Consider the following 19,588-nt stretch of genomic DNA (forward strand, 5'->3'; position numbering starts at 1 on the left):
TAATTGGTTAAGCACAGGTGTGAGAACTTGACCTCGAACACTTGCCAACAGTCCACAGTTCTCATAACTCAGTGAATTACAGCTTCTTCTTATCTTGCTTGCTTAGGCTTCCTCAGGCCTCCCACAGCCTTGCTGTATCCCTTGGAGTTATTCAGAGCTCATTTACCAAATACTCATTTTTCTGTGAGAACACTGTCTCCACAGTACAGAAAGTGGGTATAAGCCACAGTGAAGTGTGCAAGCTCAGTGACAATATTCACTAGATGAGTTTGGTAAAGCATAGACAAAAAAGCAACCAAAAGGAAATAAAATCAGTTTTGTACAGTCCACTGAGAAACTTCAGTAAATCATCAGGGGCTGTAAGCCAGTGTTCCAGACTAGGATTTGATTCACTAGCATTTCGAAATCAGACTTTTAGAATCATAGAATAGTGAGGGTTGGAAAGGACCTTAAGATCATCTAGTTCCAACCCCCCTGCCATGGGCAGGGACACCTCACACTAAAGCATGCCATGCAAGGCTTCGTCCAACGTGGCCTTGAACACTGCCAGGGATGGAACATTCACAGCCTCCCTGGGCAACCCATTCCAGTACCTCACCACCCTCATGGTAAAGAATTTCTTCCTTATATCCAATGTAAACCTCTGCTGTTTAAGTTTTAACCCTTTATCCCTTGTCCTATCACTACAGTGACACAGAATAAGTCTAGGCAGCTGGACAAACCACCAGCAGTGCTGAAAGCAACCAAACTTTTTATTAGGTAGCTCTAAAAGCAGAAGTCATGGTACAACAGCCTTCCCTGTCCTCCTCTGGCAGCTCAAGTAAGCATCAGGTCTTGAGCTTGCTACATTCCTCTAAAGGGAAAACTTTTAGTAAGCAGTAGAGATAATTTTATGTCCACTGACCTCAGGGCTGATCCCTGGAAGACCAGGCATGCACTGAGAACATGCAGTTTACTAGAAACCTAGGTCCTAACATTTCTAATTGATGCCAGACTATGTATCTCCTCTGGCAGCCTGTTCTTTTAGTCACTCATCAGCAGAGGGCATATTCTTGTCTTCATCATCAGCCATATCTTTTATGCCTTGGCGAGCAAATTCCTCAAATACCAGCTCTGCTTCACTGAAACGGAAAAAAAAAGAAACAAAACCACACAGTTACCAAATTTTTTATACCAGCAGACTACAGGCAACATATAGGAGGAAGAAGAGAAACTTGGAGCAGGCTCTGGTAATGTTTCCTTTGTCTTCAAAGGGATTTAGATCACATTCCCACAGGCACCATCTTAATTAGTAGTATTCTAGCTAGCATGAAAAGCAGTTGATTGAGCAAGTCAGGACACAAACTGAGAAGGTTTTCATCTGTACCAAATCATGTCAATTCCAGCTAAATGTTTATCAGCTAACTGAATAGTCTGCAGCCTGAGAGAGTCTTTGTCTAGATACAAACTGTGAAACCTTCCATCTTTATTCCTTCTGTAGTAAAAGAGGGCACATGGTCAAGTTTATTGAGTTCCTGAAACTCAGGTTTAGAGAATATCAGCTGACCACAAACACATTCCTCCCTCCAACTGTGAGGCAAAACCATGTTCTCTTAGACTAGTTTCACATGGTCAGTCATAGCAGTTCAACTGATCAGTAACCTGTCAAGACAATAACTTTCTCACTTTGGAGTTAAGTGTACTCTGTGAACCCCACAGATTTTCAGACCGTTTTGAGGAGTTTTCAAAGAGTCAATTCCCAACTTCAGCTAGAATGTGAAACATTAAAAGAAACTTACCCATCCTTCCCTGCAGTCATCAGCATGCCATACAGGAGGAAAAAAGACACACCAAGTAGTTAGAACAGCAGATGCTAAAACCAGCAAAAACTTACAAACCGACAAGACAGAATAGTGACAAGCAGAAGGATTTGCAGCAGTACAAGGAGAACTCCAGGAAGTCTCAAAATGTGCATACGTGCACCCCATGGAGCAAAACCTGATCTCCCAAACAGGAAAGCAACAGTGCCCAAGACATCAGAAGAGCTAGGAAATAGACAGATTTGCCCATTTAGGCTTGCTAGTGATCACAGCTGAGAGACACATCTGTGCACACATTTCTACTCAGAGATGACAGTGCTTGCATGACCTGATGTTAGTTTTAATTGGTCTGTCACTGTAATATAAGTAGTCAGCTGATATGAAGATGATGTTCTCATTTAATAAACATGAAGGTATTAAAATCAAACAGAGGTCAGAATACAGGAAGGCCTAGGTGGTCTCTCATTAGATAGGTTACATGCTTGAGGCAATACCCCTGTTCATCTTTTCCTAAATGTAATCCTAAGACCTTTGGCACATACACTTCTTCAATGAGATCTTTGCTAACCACACCACAAGCAGGTAACAAACTCTGCTTGCTAGCAGCATTCCTTGGCAGCTGTTTCCAGCACAGCCTAAAATAAGCAGAGCAGCCTGTATTGCAGGGATGAAATAGGGGTGGGTATTTTTTTTCTTCTTGTTTTCACAGTTACTTTATCTTTAGCAAGTAACAGTCACTTCACTTGTTTACTTCTCATGAGTTGAAGTCATAGAGCAAGATGCACCTAGTTCATTGTTCTCCTGAAGCCATCTGGGATCTGAGATGCTTCAGTGACTGGATAACTCACTACCTTGAGAATTCCCACCCACAACACACACTGAAATCAAGGGCAAGAAGAGGTGACTGGCACTGCTGGAAAAGTCAGCATTAAAAGCATGCCAAATGGGGGCACTCTAGCCAAAATGCCTCAAAGCATGGATTCTGTAAAGATATTCATGATGGTGCCCATCCAGACTCAGAAAGGATGTCTTCCTCTACTCACAGAAGCCAAGATGAAGTCTGGAAAGTCTCAGGGCATGTATGCTTGACTGAAATGGATTTAAAAAATATATTCATATTTTTAAAAATGAAATATTTAGATTTTTTTTTTAATTTCCAACACATAAAACATAGCTCCCATTTAATTTTTCCTCCAATTTCTATTCTTTAAATAGCTTGCTCTCTTTCCCCACTTGAAGTACATGCATTACTATGGGAACAGTGACATCAGTGGTGTGGCTGAAGTTAAGTGAGATACCTACCAAAGCAGTTTGAAGCCGATTTTACAAAATTAGTATTGTTTCAGTTAGAGATATACTTGTCTGTCAGATAAATTATTACTGAATCAGTACATGGGTTGCTGGGAGTAATGTTTATCATATACACCAGATGTATTCAAAGATGCACTACCTTACCTTCAGGCTGCTATACTACATCCCATGTGCTTGTTAAATGGCAACATTAGCAGCTTAGGCCCACTCCACATAGTTGTCTTGCTGCCCTGTGGCTTATTTAACATTATGACACAGAAAAATTCTCAGGAGCCTGAAAATGGGAAGACTTTCCTTTTTTTAACTGCCATGCCAGCAGCTGTTTTGAGGGTTGGGACGGGAAAGGACTGTGTTCAAGAAACAACGAGGTTTCAGAATGGCATCATACTCTCTGCAGAGGGTTTTCCGTAAGCTTTTATTAGGCAGCCACAGAAATGATTCCATATAATTAAAGTTGTGGCATGTGGTAATTTTCATTATAAGCTTGCTTTTAACCTCTCTTAACTTCGGGGGGGGGGGGGGGGGAAGGGAGTAAGCACTGTTATTTTTCAAGACATTCAAGTGCTTTTAAAATTCCCTAATTTCTCACAGTTACAATACCAGTATAGGGCAGGTATAACCTTATTATTAAAGGAACAAAGCATTTATGGGCTTCTTCAAACTGGCCCTTTCATGCAGGTTTAACAAGGGAGCAGATAAATGACCTTTTGTTGAACAACAGCCAAAACAAAGGGCAGTATCCAAGACATAGGCCCACAAAATGTAAAACATCAGAAGAGCAGGAAAACCCCAGACCAAAGAACTCACGCTGAGACCACAGCCTTGAGAAAAACCCAGTAGGAGCTTCTGGGCTAGCTGCTGACCAGGAAAGGTCTTGGAAGCATGAAGAGACACAGCCCAGCTTGAGTCTCTCTTTAAATGAAACAGATCTTTCTACATTTTTGTCAACAGGTGGAAAAGACAGACTTGCCAAAGTGACAGGAGCTGCTTGCACTGAAAATAACCACCTGTGAAACACATGGGTACAAAAGCAATTACAAAACCAGCACACATGAAACATGCAAATGCTGGCCTACAAGACCAAGACAAGGAAGCTATAAATAAATATGTAAGGGAAAGGCAGCAAGCCATTCCTTTTTTGTCTCCTCCAGGCACAGAGATCAAGTAAGCTGCAATAGCCATAGACTCTGAGAGACCTGCTTTTTACCAAGTGGAGTGCTTCACAGCTCACTCACAGACAAATAAAAGGGGCAAAGCAATCTGCTGTGAAATAAAGCACACATAAGTTCATCACACTAACCCCACTGTGACCCCCAAAAAATGAAACCATGCTCTTGAGAAGCTTATCTTTCTGAGGTTCTCTACACTCAAACCAGCCCTTTATGATTAAATATACTGATGCTACACATGTTTTATTTATCTTTGCCATAAATCATCTTGGCTAGAGAAAGGAAAATTATATTGCTCCACTGCAAGGAATAAATCATAGTATGCGGTGTCTTTTCATCCCAGTTTAGCTTTGACTCTATAAGATGGTTTGACTTCTTTCCTTTTTCCCAGCTGTGCCTTAAGATGAATAGAATCATAGAATCATAGAATAGTTAGGATTGGAAAGGACCTCAAGATCATCTAGTTCCAACCAAAGTCAAGTCAGCAGGGAGTGCAATAGGCAAACTGGTTACTACTGACTCATCCATAAAAACAAAAGGGAATGGAAAAAGAAGATAAGAAGTGATTGCAGAATTCCCTGTGCATGCATCCCTGTCTACACCCACTGCAGAGGCTGCGGAACAAGCCAACAAACAAAAAGATGGACTTCATCTTTTGGGGCCTTTGAGAGCCTAAGCACTGTTGAAGCTCCATCTCTGCAATCAAGTCGTGATTCGCTTGGTTCCAAATTTAGATGGTATTTCACTAATGAAACACATTTGATTTCTCAGAATTTATGAGCTAAGGTAGTAGAATAAAAATTTAAAACCACTAACTCACAATTAGGAAGCATGATTAGGCACAGCGCATGGACAACTATAAAGCTAAAAGTAGTTTTCATTTACCAGCTTCAAATGGGAAGCTGTCTTATTGCCTATAATGAGCTCAGACACCACATTCCAACACAGTTTTCAAGTCAGCTGTGCAGGCTTCAGAAGAATTTGCTGTTGTGTTACAGTATCTTTTTTCATGAGAAAGCATTTCTGGAGTTAACCATCCGTAAGGCTTTCCCATGGGATAGCTCCTGAAAGGTGGAAATTTCAGGTTTCTTATAACTGAGAAAAATACAGGTTTTCAGTTTATAAGAAATCTGAAAATTCAACCTGTGCAAAATACATGAACCACAGCTGGTTTCTGACAGCTCCTAGAAGACTTTGATGTAGCAAACAATACATGGGCTGTGCCTTTGGTTAAGAGGATGTGTTGGGGGAAGTGATCTAAGAAATATTGCAGTTAATTTCCCTTGTAAAGTCTTCTACCCACATCCTTTTGAGCGTCCTATATAAAGGAGTATATCAGCCATCCTTTGAAATGATATTTTAACAGAAAAATTACCTCCATTTTTCCTCATATTACAAATACTTCTGCCAGAATTATCTGCCTGAAGCATAAGTAATAAAAAAGGGATGGTGGCACTGTTAACACCAAAAATTTTCATGTAAAAAAAATCACACCATTCTAAAAATATAAAATCGACAGTTGCCTAAGGTTTTGGACAATCCTTGTTTTAAGTTTTCAAGCTTTCATAGAATCATAGAATCAGCTGGATTGGAAAAGGCCTTTGAGATCATTAGGTCCAGCCTTTACCCCAGGACTGCCAAGGCCACCACTAAACCATATCACCGGGGTCTCATCTTCACAGTTTTGAACACTTCCAGGGATGGCGATTACACCACTGCCCTGGGCAGCCTGTTCCTTTCCTCCATATTCATGAAAGCTCCTAAGCTGCCCACCCAGCACCTCTGCCCTATGGGGCTCCCACTGACACTGAATGGCCCTCACCTGCTACTGCTCCTGGCCCTAGCCCCTCACCAAGTTCCTGGCAGGGGAACTGCTGCAGGAAAGTGTGAGGGAAATGCTTCAGCATGTACAAGCTAGCAGATGAGACAGAAGACCCTTGCCAAACCAGTTCTCTCAGTGAGGCACCCATTTGAGATCAAGTGTGTGGCTATCTCGGTGTTTTGCTTGCAGAGCTTTGCTGGCCTGCAGCATGAAAGGGAAACCCACAGTGTGGACACAGCTGTGCCAACAAAAGCATTTGCTTCACAGCAGCTTCTCCAAGGTGATCCAACCTTGTTAGTCCTATGGACGAACTCTGAGGACCCAATTTCCATTTCACAGGACAGCTGGGGGCAGGTTTGGGCTGCATGCTGCTGTGGGGTGTTCTGTGCTACTCCTCAATGACGTGGCTGTCTCCTTTGCAGCCACAGCATAAAGGGGATAAGAGGAGAACAGATCTTGTGGATTTGTCCTGAAAGTGCTTCCTAGACTCATTGTGCTACTCTGATGGGGGCATAACATGCATTCTCCTATGAGCATGTTCTGTCCCTGTGCTAGCAGGCCATGTTGGCACAGCTCACAGCAGGGCTTCTCCCAGTGAAAATGAGAATATCCTAAAATGCAGTTCTCAGAGGAGTGAAGAAACCTAACTCTGCTCACTCCAGCAAATCCATAATTAGCAAACACGGATTCCTAACCAGAGCAACCGAATGTGGAGTGGATCACCAGTCTCTCCTCATCACTCACACTTGATTCCTCCAACAATTTCATACAATAAGAACTCATGTCCTTTCTAATGCTTCCAGTATAGAGCAAATCACCTGTCTCAGGATAACTCTTCTTACAGGTTCCATCACTGTCCAGTTGTTTCTAAGAGAAACAGCAGCTTTAGGTCAGGTTGGGTCCAAAGAGAAAATTAAAAGAAAGAAAAAGAAAAGCATCACAGAAGCAGCCATGGGGTTCTGTTTGAAGCCCATGTAACTCTGTCCAAATACAGAGGGCAGGACAAGAAGATCCATCTACAACAGCCCCAAAACTGAAAGGCTGACACAGTGGGGTTTTTTGTTCAGTAGCTGCCTCAGATGCTGTACAGGAGCTTTGGATTCAGTGCAAGCAACTTGCAGTTTCTGTATGTTCACCATTAGAGAGTAGAGCCAGCCAGGGCCTGAGGAAGTGGGAGAAGAACACAGATACTCAAGAATGTTTTGGCATCTTATCTCAAGCCTTCACATGGCTGGGGAAGGCTAGCTCCTTACACTGTTTTAAAGTTCCTACTAACTGACCTGACTCTGAAGAGACATGCCTCCAAGATAACCACTGAATAGATACCATGGTCAAGGCCACATAAAGATAATGGGAACTATAAAATCATGTACAGTTTTAATACCTCTTTGCTTAAAAGTATTTTGCTTTTTACATTGCTCATGTCTTAGGTGTTTTCTGTGACAGCTTGTTTGCTATATTGGGATCTATCTGGGAACTGCTGACAGCTTCATTCAGGACATTCTGCACAGCAGTCATGAGATTTAACTGCTTCCTCAAGCACTGCACTTTAAATTCTGATTCCATAGATGTAAGATAAAACCAGAACATGATCCCTTTCTACCTTCTCCCTAGCCTCCACCCTCCCTATTGACTTGTGGTTTGAGGTTGAAAGAACAATATATATATATATATACACACATGCAAATACACGTACACACACACAGAGCAGCCCCCATACTGGACTCTTGTAGACATTAAAGGCTTCCTGTAGAACAAATCACTATAAGCCTTGCAATGGTAAGATTTCATCTGAGTCTGTTAATGAAAAAAGACAAAATCCAATCATAACTGACCTGCTGAGTTCTTTTCATCAGGCTTGGGGTGCATGAGACGAAATGGCAGCTCCGTGCCCACTTCACTTTGAGAAGAAGATAGAATGCGTCAGATCCACAGCTCCATTCATGCCTGATTCAATCCCCTTCTCACCTCAGGCCAAGCCCAAGCCCTGAACTCCAGCTTCACCCATTCTTCCATCTTTACCTACTCGTAAGTTTCTCCTCAAAAAGAGTTAAACTCTGATTTATCCACAAATATCCCAGATACATCTGCTTTAATAAACTGCATTTATTATGTACTTGCATGTACATAAAAGCCAAGGTATTTCTGTAAGTGCTTCATTTTCACAGCTGAATGCGCAGGCTTCTATCAGCTAAATGCATAGTTATGTTTTTTTGGAGAGGTGGGAAAGGGAGTAGGTAAGAGGGTAAAAAAAGACAAATTATCAACTATAACTGCATGATCTGAAAGGGAAGATGACATTTACCTGGAGGTGAGGTCTCCCAGCATGCTACAGAAGAAAACAAGGAGAAAAACAGAAGCATATTTAGTACCTTTCCGTGCCGGTGCTCTACCTAATGTTTTACTGGTGTACTATTGAAATCACCTTCCTCATGTACTCTTCTCTACATGCCACAAAGCACAACATGCAAATAAACTTTTTCTTAAAAAAGGTAATTTTAACTTTTCATGCCCTTCTCATGAAGAAAAAAATCTAAGTTTTGAACTCCTGACCGAGTATTGGGCATGGCTCCTTTTCTGACAGCCAGAGGGCAAAGGCAATCGCAGGACTACAGAAGGCAGCAGTCATTTTATCACGTTTTAGGCAAGTCATTGCCTCATTTTTATACCAGACAGAAGGACAGATGAATGAAATACAAATATAAGCAGTGACAAGCATCGCAGAGTTATTATCCCGGTATTCTTTGGCACTCTATATTCATGTTATAACATGAGCTTCTCCCAGAAAGCTGGGTCAGTACAGAAAATGAGTACTTATGACTCACAGTATTTATGACTCTCAGGCAGATGTCTCTACCTCTGCTCTGAAAGAATAAGAATACCAACATAAAGCCTCACATGAACTGCAAACCAGAGATTCATACTTCAGCTGCAAAGTCATCTGGTATCTACGGAAGGTAATCCAACACCTCTGGTTCAAGACAAATCCTTTGGACAGGCCAAAACTGATTATCAGTAAATTTCTGCTTTAGAGGATCCTCATGTCCTATAGCTGTGCCCTTTCTCTTGGGGTACACTGTCCTACCCTCTCCCCACTTATCAATGGAGTACACACACTCCCCTCTTAAATCTATGCAGAAGCAAAAAGTTTGATACTCTTACCCTGGAACAGTGAGCTTCACTTTAACTTTGTAGGAAACCAGAATCCCCATCACTGTCTTGTCTATTCCATCCTTAATACTATCAGAGAAAACAGCAGTGTCAGGTGGCAACAGTGCAACATAGCACATAGGGACAATGTACAGCTGGAGTGAGAACTAGGTGAACATCTTATTTTCCTTGAAGTGATAAAGCAGACAAGGCTCAGGGACAGCCAATATCTCTCCAGATTTGTGGTCACTAGTTAACATAAATGAATATGGTAGGGTAAGTAATGCAACTTAGATGTACCCATCTGAACACACATTTACAGCTACAAACTCCTGATAGAAATGTCTGCTCCATCCTCCTCTTTTCTTTATAACCCACCATTTAAAACTCTACTCACATAGTACTAGAAGCCAAGTTGGTGTCCTCATCCTTTAGCCTTCCATCCAGAGCTATTTCCCGTGTCTTCCGGTTGTTTGCGAGCAATGGCAGAAGTGTCAGTGTCTTGGTCAGACTGCTGTTTGGCTGCACCTTTTCCCTGAAAATAAGAAGCAGGTGAGAGGAGAAAAGTGATACACTCAGAATTGTGTTGCACACCCAACTAAAACAGATTACAAAGCCAACCAGAAGGAGTGGGATTTATCCGCCCAAATTCCAAATTGTCTACAATGCAGATGTCTACAACTAAGCTAGTAAATAAATTCCCTTTGTAATCACAGAGGAACAAGCAGTTGCAGAAAATAACCCATTTCACATTAAGGCAGACTTCTAAAGCAGATCTAAACTATGCTGCAGACCTCCAAATTTGGACAAAATATATCCTAGTCGAAAAGACCAATGCTCAGTGGAAAACACATCCCTGAGCTATAGAGCAAAGCACCAGAAAAGTGGAAAGTGTCTGGTGTGTCTAACCCTCCTCACAAAGTGAAGTTCAGTCCTGCACTGTGCAGTACAAAGAGCAGGTGGCTCCCCACAATGCCAACAGGCTCATGTTTTTAATGGGCTTTCTAAGGCCAGAAGAAAGCAAATCAAATGGTGTGGAAGAGACTAATCTCAAGCTAGATCATCCATGACCTCCACCCAAACAGCAATGCATTTCAGAAAGACATTGCATCTCTATTTAATAAAGCTTTCAAACAATGGGGAGCCTTCCACAGCCCCTGCTAAGCTTTTCTAGTAGGTAATTACTCTTCAAACCTCTTCTGCAAACTCCCCATTCTCTGAATAAAGGTGCAGGGTCCCTGCTGGTTATGCGCAAAGGAGGCCAGCTGCCTGCAGCCAAACAGTACAGGTGGTGTGGGACACATGCACAAAGAAAGATGAGAGGAGAGAGTATTATAATAGTAGGCAACTGCCAGACTACAGCTAGGGGTACCCAGGAAGAGGGTAATTAGAAGGGTGTGAAGGAGCAGGAAGGGATAAGCAGAGCATTTACTCACTGTGCTTCCTCAGAAGCTACCACCTTTGTATAGAAGTCACTGGAGTACAAAACCACATTGGCAACCTGCTCCACTGAGTGAGAAAGAGGACAATCAGTTTTGCATAAGCATCAGAAACAACATAGCTAAGTCTTGGAATGGAAGAAAGTATGAGGAAAACAGGAAAACTCATCCATTTGGAGCCTGAAGGGATCACCAGGTCAGACAGCCTGACCTGGATGGAGACCAAGAGCTCGGAAATGGACAAAGTCTACCTTCCTATCTTCCCTGAGAGGCACTCAGTCTTGATTTGAGGAGAAAATGTGGGGACCAACAAGGTCTTTTTAAATCTGACAGAGGTCTGTCAGCTGAAAACATTTGGGAATTGCTAGACAGTACATCTGAGACCAGCTCTGAACTGGCTTTCACTGCTGTAGAGTTCTGTAAAAACCTCAGCAATGTTGTTCCCTCCTTCTCTTTCTCATACTTTATGTCACAGACTGTCTTCCACAGGTCCAAATGCAATGGGGTTTGTGGAATGAAAACATGCAGTGCCACAAGTAAAGCACAGGCACAGCACAGTTCTCTGAAACTCAGCCCCTGACCACAGCTTCCTCAGGAGGAGTTACACCATCACTGGCAGAGCAGCCTTTCTCACTTTGCCAGATGTGTCTGAAACCCCAAGCAAAATTGTATGCAATCTAAGGCACAATCACACTTAGCAGAAGCATTACATTGACAGGGGAGCCTTTCCCACTGGCATCCCAAAAGGTGGCTTTTCCCCCATGGCACCTGACTTGTCCTAGAGGCATACGTCCTTGTACTAGAGGGGACATACTGGTGCCTGAAATTAAGCTATAGGGGTAACCATGAGAGTCAGGTAAAAAGCTGTAGTGTATCACTTGATGAACAGCAAAGAAATAGAAACAGGGTGGAGGGACAAATTCCCAACTTGTCCCATACTGCCTGCTTAAGGTGTTGCAAGCACTCAATTCTGGTTTCCTCTCAGTCCCTCCATCATTCAGTGTTCTTGCCCTCAAAGAGCCTCAAGCAACAGTAAAAACATACCCTGGACTTGTATCTTCTTCACTGTTTTCTCTGTGCTGTTATTGATGGTGACAGTGACTGGAATGGGTTCGCCATGGTAGTATACCTGGAAGAAATGTGATGCTCATATATCCAGCCATGAGCCTTCTCCTAAGCCCTAAACCCCTCTAGTCATCCCAGACTAAATGTCCTCACAGAAGCCAGAAGACAAAATGAACAGAAGCCCTTCCCAATGATTCATAACCCTTCAATGACTTATTTAGCATCAAATATATCTGGTAATAGGGTCTCAGCCTCTCCTAACAGTAGCTACTGACAGAAAATACGTCAGAACCCTTGAGTGGTGGGACAAGTCAGTTTCAGCTGAGACCATTTGAATAACACAAGAAGTAGCTACTTCAGGCAGTGAAATGCATATTGGCACACCAATACTATGATGTCCCCAGCCCAGGGCAAATTCCTCACCTCTTTACTGAGACAAGCCTTCAAGTGTAATGGCTTTTTGGACATGAAGAACTGCCAGGTGGTCTCTGCACAAGGTTGGGGTCCTGGCTGTTCTGGAGCATATTGCACCTTACGGATCAGCAGACGTGCAGAGTTCCTGGGAAGCAGCAGAGGAGAATGAGGTGGTACTTTGTGCTTGGCAGAGGCAGGAGTTCTGCATTCACATGTGCTAACACCCAAGAAGTCTAATGACAAGTGGGGTAAAGCTGAACAAGCAACCAAGGTGCACTACTGGACCAACAACCCATCCCCTTTAAGAAAAGCAAAGCTGAAGAATCAAAGGTTCTGTTACCTCTTATGAATTCTCTCTTCCAGATTCTCTGTTGAGAAAGCTTTCACCTCAAAGTCCACCCCACAGGTCTGCCAGACAGAGAGAGGACAGCTGTGAAATCAGTGTCAGAAGCCAAGAACATCTGCAGGTGTTTAAACATCTTTCTGTACACCAGAAATTCTTAGACTCCTGCCAACTGCAACTTCTTCCAGCCTCCTACCATTGTAATAGAGCCCCCTGCCAAGCAGTATGGCAGCATCCACCTGTTCCATGCTGCTTCTAGTAAATGAGGCTTAATTCCCAATCTTTGCCAGATGATATCCCTACTCCTGAAAGGTTTTCTGTGAAAGCAGTGCTGCAGTGTTACAGCATGGTATGGGTTATGAGACTGACCAGCATACAAGGCTCTCCAGTCCACCCTAGGTTTCTGAACTGAATTTCTCAGTTGGCTTTGTAATGCCAATTCCTGATTCAAGGTTAGTCTTCATCTTTCCCAGTGTCTAAGATTTATGGGTTTATACCACCATGGGACATCTGTGATTCCCAGATTTATTGCTCTCAACAGAGCAATATAGAAGTTTTTGCTGGAATATCATCCCTTGACAAAACCCACAACTTATCCTTGGATTCTGCTGGATTCTACAACCTGCATCCACCTTTTCAGCTGTTAGCCTAGCTCTGCCGTTCAGAGAAGCACTCTGTTAAGCAGAGAAGGACTATTTTAAATGGTGTCAGAAATCTTTCAGACCATCTTATTGTGACTTTTACTCCAGGGTTTTTGTTTTGTTCAAACACGTAAAGGCCAGTCCTTCTCTGCATTTGTTTTAATTCTGAAGTAGGACCTAACACATGCTATTTATAGAGTACTATGAGATTTTAGGCACTCTGCTTTTGTCTCATGCCGCCTGACAGCTGCAATCATTTTATGTGCAGCCAACCTGAAAAGCATGTGGTACCTTTAAGGAAACTACAAGCATTGCAGACTTCGTAGTCTTGCTGCTATTAGACTAGATTCCCTTTCTTGTTTGGAGAACTTCAACTCCGTGACACTCCCTTGCAGCTCTTAAGTCAGGTTCCTGATATTTGTGGCATAGCACAGTAAAACCCATTATCACATAAGTTTTTTTCTCAAGCTAGCCAAATGAATTCACATCAATTTTTCCATCTGACTTCCCTCAACCATGATAAGCAGAAGTGTCCCATTGGTCTCACCTTATCAACATCATGAGGTGCAGGCTGCAGACAGACTGAACAAGGCAGGTAATCAGGAAACTGTGGAAGAAGAGAAAAATACCCAAAAGCAATATTATACAGTTAATATTGTAGTTAACATATCACTCAGAAAAGATACAAAGCAATCCTGAAGACAACAGGCCCCTCACTGTAATCACAGAATCAACTAGGTTGGAAAAGTTCTTGAAGATCATCAGCCCGACTGTTCCTCAGCACTGTCAAGGCCACCAGTAAACCATGTCACTGAGGGCCCCATCTACACTGTTTGTGAACACTTCCAGAGGTGGTGCTTCCACCACTGCCCTGGGCAGCCTGTTCCAATGCTTGCATTTCTGTGAAGGAATTTTTTCCAGTATCCAGTCTAAACCTCCCCTAGCGCAGGTTGAGGCCATCTCCTTTTGTCCTATTGCTTGCTCTCTGGGAGAAGAGACTGACCCCCACCTCCCTACAACCTCCTTTCAGGCAGTTGTAGAGAGCCATAAGGTCCCCCCAAAGCCTTCTCTTCCCAGACTAAACCCCTGCAGTTCCCTGAGCTGTTCCTCCTCATACTTGTGCACAGCTTTTTGAACTTCTAGCTAGGATAGGGGCCTTAATACGCTGGGCCTTATTTTGCCTTGTATGAACACATTCCTCTCTTCCAGAAATACTTCAATAGCAAAGAAAGGGGCAGGGGTCAAAAGAGAAAAAACTTCAAAAGACACATGAAACAGCTGGTCTAAAAATCAAACAGAGCCCTAGAGGCACAGCCTGGAGTAGATGCTGCCACATCTACCTCCTCATCCAAGATACTCAATACACCTTACAGCAGTGGTACTCACTGTTCACATAGGTTTGAAGTTTGAGTAAAGTGTGTCTATGTCAGAAACACAAGGCCATGAAACCAACCAGCCAGCCACCAGCCAGTATCCATTTGCTCCTGGCCTGGGCAGGGCCAGCAACTCCTGACACCAACTGGGAAGGCTGCAGAGTAACTCATGGGGACTGAGTACTAACACCCTGTTAGAGACTCCAGTGGTTTGAAGATCACTACTTGTATATGAGTTGTTCATAACATTGCAGTGGGCAACAACCCACTAGGCAGAATTGTTCAAGGACTTATTGCTGTATCAGAGCATCTGTTTTTCAAACCTGGGTCTTCCTAGGGAATGCTAAGGCAGACGTGTCACTGACAGTTCTGGAAGCATATCCTGTCAGAATCAGAGTTTGGCAACAAGCTGTTACGTGTTGACAACATCTGGTAAAGAGCTTTTCATCCACTTGTTTGATCCATAAAGTTTTTAAGGAGAAAGAATTTAGCACTTCTTCTGTGAGCAGTGAGGCAATGGTAGAAGGTATTCCATCCCCTCAGGAATGGGAAGACAAGGCTATATGGGACTGTTGCTAGCATATAGCCATTGCATATTTCTTTCTCTTTTCAAGAAAAGGACTTTTTCACACAGTTAGGATCTACTTGCACTTTACCACTTAGGACAGTAAGGAAACAAAAATGGTGGATTGCCTGTAACTCAATATTGGAATTTTGCATAATATGAATTCACTATTAATCCCCATCTTCTCTCCATCACCAAGTCTCAGCAGCCTGATAATAACAGGCAAGGAGAGGAGGGTCAGAGGCTCCTATAAGATACTTACCGTAAAGAAAAAGGGATAAGCATTTTTCCCCAGCTTTTTTAGCAGAGATTCCTGCAAGTGGGAGAGAGTCTCTGGCTTGTCAGCAGGTGGGTACACTTGGACCCTAGAGAAGTACAGGTCACGTCGGAAAGTGAGGCCAATCACATCAATGTCTTCCTGGCCATACCGGAAAGCACAAGTCAGGGACACATACACTGAAAAGAAGCACACGATGGGTAAATCATGCAGCAAGCTAACAATGCAGCCAGCACAGGATGCAAACTCTTCATACACTACAGAGCCAGGGAAACCCATTTCGACAGTGTTACACAACCTAGCCAGTACTTACATCATCTGTAAGAAAATACATTACATTGAGCAAAAAGCCCATTCACCAGGGAAGAAAGTTACATTTGTACCCTTGAAACAATAAAAGTAAGAGATTCTGTCTCAGTATCTCACTTCAAAAGAGGACTGACAATCTCTGAAACATATAGTGCATAAAACCTCACACCTTTTTTCTCCTTGAGAAGTGTAGGATCCACCAACACAACACCATCTGAAAGAAAGGAAAAAATAACAAATATTATCAGAGGATAACCAGGGTTCAAAGAGCAGGAAGGGCAGCATATATCCTTGTGGACTTACCTACAGGCTCCACACTCCCTATGTTGTCAATGAAGTCCCGCTTTCCCAGGTAGATAGTCAGCTGTAGGGAGATACGAGACCATGGTTGAACCACAAAATATTGATGGTTGTATGGCTGTGTGTCACATGGATGGACACACAGCACAGAGCAATAAATCTTGTAGAGATCAAAACAATTCAATTTTAAATGGATTTTCTTTTCCAGCAAACATGCAACTCACACCAGGCAACAGAACTATTTACATGCTTCAGGACATCAGAACTGAAGACCAGATGTAGACAAACTCCCAAGAGTACAACATTAATTCTTGCACACAGGACAAGGAACTATAAAGATTTTTGGGGCCATCAGGCTGGAAAGACACCAAATTACCTTTGTTGTTAAACATCTACCGGCAGGAGTACAACCCAGGAGTAGTGAGAAGTGAGTTGCCTTCCTGTTGTATTATGGAAGCCTGCCCTATTCTCTGTTTACACCATCTTCTCAAACTTAGCACTAAATATAATTCATGGTCCTTCTTCAGAAAGGAATGAAGGAGACAGGAAATAACTTTCTAATAATCTTTACTTGTCTGACTACAGGGAAAACTCATACCTATATAAACCCATAATCATGGTACTTACAGCTTTGTCACGGGTGCTTTTTTTGAAGATAACTTGTTTTTGAGAACCAGCATTTTTCCCATTTGTCTTTTGCGCCTCGGGGCAGCTCATGCTCAAAGAGGGGTATGTGACTGTCGGCAAATGAAGATTTTCTGCCCCAAAATGCCCTGGGGAAGATGTCAGAATAAAATAGCTGGATGAGATACAAGCTGAATTATACTTGGTGGGTAAAGCTCTCTACACTCCCATGTACAGTTCACCAAAGACTCTTCTCAAGAGGTACTCAGGCACAGCACAGAAGGTGGGTTTCTTCTTATTTTAGTAGTTCCTCATTAAACCCCCCCCCATAACAATGATTTAAAAACAGGTCTTCAGGAATATTACAAAAGACCAAGAACTTCTAATTTGTATATAAAAATTAATAGACTAATAGAAAAACCTGGGGGGGAAGGGATAGCTTGGCCTTTGCAGAGACTTTTGTAGTGAGTAAGTTTGTGAAGAAATCTGTGAGAGGACAGATAAAGCTAATCTAATCAACACAAGGTACTTGGATTTTCAGAAGTTACCTCAAGATTTGTCATCAGAGGCTCTAAGGGGTCATAAGAAGGAAAGTCATTTCACTTGTTAACAATCAGATAAAATACAGGAAACAAGAAGTATCAGTGCTTAAGGGGTTTGGCTGTTTTAAGGTGTGTGTGGGGTGGTTGCTTGGCTTTGGTTTGGTGTTTTTTTCTACCACTACCTCAAGTATTCAACAGTGCAATGTCATCTGTGCTGGGACAATTACTACTGAGCATATCCTTGAATGAATGGAAAGAAGCCTAGATAAGGGGTGAAAAGCCTGCCCACAGACACAAAGCTATTCTGGATTCCCCAAAATTAAGCTATGTTAAGCTGGAGGATCCCTTCATGATGTAGATGGAATAGGTGATGAAATACTGTATATTCTATAATGGTAAGTGAAAAGTATTGCACTCAAGGAATATACAACTATAGTCCGACGTGCAGTTACACTTGGTATCACATCAAGAGTATGTGTTGATATAAGCAGAATAGTTATTAGGAAATAAATCAAGAACACAGAGAATCCATTTATACCGTTTCAGAGCTCCTTACATACCCACATCTGGGATACAGCATCTTCAGTCTAAGACCTAAAAAGGTGGCATGTGTTGATAAGCAGTCAGACCAAACCCGAAACAAGAACTTAACTCACTCATCTTACTGCATTTTACTAAATCAGAACCAAATGCAACTCCTTGCTTGCAGGGTAACACTAAACTCAAATCAGAACACACTTCAAGAATGTAAGAGTCCAGCTATGGGCCCAGAAAGGTAACAATTATATCCAGGGGTAGGATACAGCTTGTATCCAAGGAATAAAACAGGTGGAATATGATTCTTCAGGGAAAGGGAAATCACCAACATGAATGGATTCAGAGTTAGATGTGTTCAGAGGGGAAAAAAGGCTTTTGGCAGATGTTGGACAGGACAACCCAAGTGCAACCTTAACCCCCTAAGACTCTGAAGCTGAGGAGCAGCATCAGGAAAGGATGATGCTACATGTGCCCTGTTCACGCACTTCTGTCTATCAGACCTGTGCGAATTACCATACTGTGTTAGAGACTATTGGTCTGACAGTGTTCAGTGTCAGTGACTGTCCTTCTAGTCTGCTTCCATACTATTTTTCTGCTTGTTTTCCCATTTAAAAACTGTTTCAAGAGTAGAAATAATTTCTAGGCCTTATTTACATGCAACAAGCTGTAGAAAAGAAAACATTTCCCTTCTTGGAAAGCTAGGGGAAAAAAAAAAGTAAGGTTTAAGAATTAAGGACAGACTTAACACACGTTTAAGAATTTCTATCAAGTACAGGTAAGTTTCCCAACTGCAGAATAGTATTTGCTGCTGAACAGACACCCTACTCATGCTGTAGACCCAAATAAACAAACCAGCAAATAAAATTAAATACCTTGCTGTGTTTCAAATGCCACAGGAGCTGCCACAGGACAAAGACATGAACTCCTAACTACTGGAGAAAGATGGATTTTCCACGCAGCTGTGTCCTATTCTTCTTCACATCTACCAGACAGAATCACTAACCTCTTCTCAAACAAGGAAGACAATTTGTAGGGGATTTGAAAGCACGTCCCTCGTTGCGTCCCATCCAGGATTTCAAGAATTAATCCCCCACCAAAAGCAAATATTGTACCTGGGCTAAGATTCTACTAGAAAGTGGCTAAGTCAGCAACATGAAGCATTACCTAAGGAAGCTCAGATTATTAACGAAGAGGTCTCCAATGTCAAACTCACATCTGTAAAGACTACAGACTTACATAGAACAAGATAGTTACTGAAAGCAGCTTTATTCTAAAGCTCTATCTTCTTCTTCCTAAGGTTGCAAGCCATCCAGCCTGACAAACTGAACAGAGAAGAGCCATTTATGAAAAAGGGAGTTCATAAAACACCAAACAAAGTCTCTATAAATAGATGCCATTATGAAAGATTACCAAACATTGAGAACAATGTGTTATTCTCGTAACGACTAAGCTGTTTATTATTGCACCACCAGCATCCCACTGGCATACTGATGCAAAACAGTATATTGCTAGCTAATATACCTCCCCTCCTTAATTGACTTATAGACTGAGGCACAACACCCAAGATCTAAGACATGAACAGAGATTTCAGTCAATTTAGCTTTTCTTTTGATGAATGTCTAAGCGTAGCTTCTACCCCTCCCCTCCTTGAATTTGGTCTTGTTATTATGTACAACAGTATGTATAATTTTCGGTTTGCGACCTGAATAAACAGCTGTAGCTTTCCTCTGGGCTGCATCTGTTACTTTGATTAGAAGGATCACATGATATCCCATCCACTTGCCAGCTTGAACAGCACCATACATCTCAGGCAATCCTGCTGCCACAAATCAAGATCGTTTTTCTTGCAAACAATCACCAGCATTTGCCTGGGTATAGTGGCCTGGGTACACAAGTTATCCCAATAAA

At 42.3% G+C, this 19,588-nt stretch overlaps 1 protein-coding gene across 1 annotated transcript; it reads right to left on the reverse strand.

Annotated features, from left to right (window-relative positions):
- Window positions 1–734: 734 nt before the first annotated feature.
- SAG (S-antigen visual arrestin) lies at window positions 735–16,709 on the reverse strand. The gene is made up of 15 exons (XM_031043678.2): window positions 16,605–16,709; window positions 15,981–16,041; window positions 15,847–15,891; window positions 15,354–15,547; window positions 13,701–13,760; window positions 12,510–12,577; window positions 12,179–12,314; window positions 11,735–11,819; window positions 10,688–10,760; window positions 9,649–9,786; window positions 9,264–9,341; window positions 8,407–8,430; window positions 7,937–8,001; window positions 1,779–1,788; window positions 735–1,121 (listed from the first exon to the last, which is right to left on the reverse strand). The coding sequence occupies exons 1-15, from the start codon at window positions 16,692–16,694 to the stop codon at window positions 1,028–1,030; spliced, it is 1,221 nt and encodes a 406-aa protein (XP_030899538.1). The 5' UTR covers window positions 16,695–16,709; the 3' UTR covers window positions 735–1,027.
- Window positions 16,710–19,588: the final 2,879 nt, after the last annotated feature.

The sequence above is a fragment of the Melopsittacus undulatus genome, chromosome 6 (assembly GCF_012275295.1).
Source record: "Melopsittacus undulatus isolate bMelUnd1 chromosome 6, bMelUnd1.mat.Z, whole genome shotgun sequence".
NCBI lineage: Eukaryota > Metazoa > Chordata > Aves > Psittaciformes > Psittaculidae > Melopsittacus > Melopsittacus undulatus.

Bases quoted from the DNA above. Each gene is read 5' to 3' on its own strand.
- SAG (XM_031043678.2), bottom strand. From the start codon at position 16,694: ATGAGCTGCCCCGAGGCGCAAAAGACAAATGGGAAAAATGCTGGTTCT. The intron at 12,578-13,700 runs GTGAGACCAATG...TCTGTCTGGCAG, and splicing joins CACCTCATGATGTTGATAAG to ACCTGTGGGGTGGACTTTGA. The intron at 12,315-12,509 runs GTAACAGAACCT...GCTGCTTCCCAG, and splicing joins GAAGAGAGAATTCATAAGAG to GAACTCTGCACGTCTGCTGA.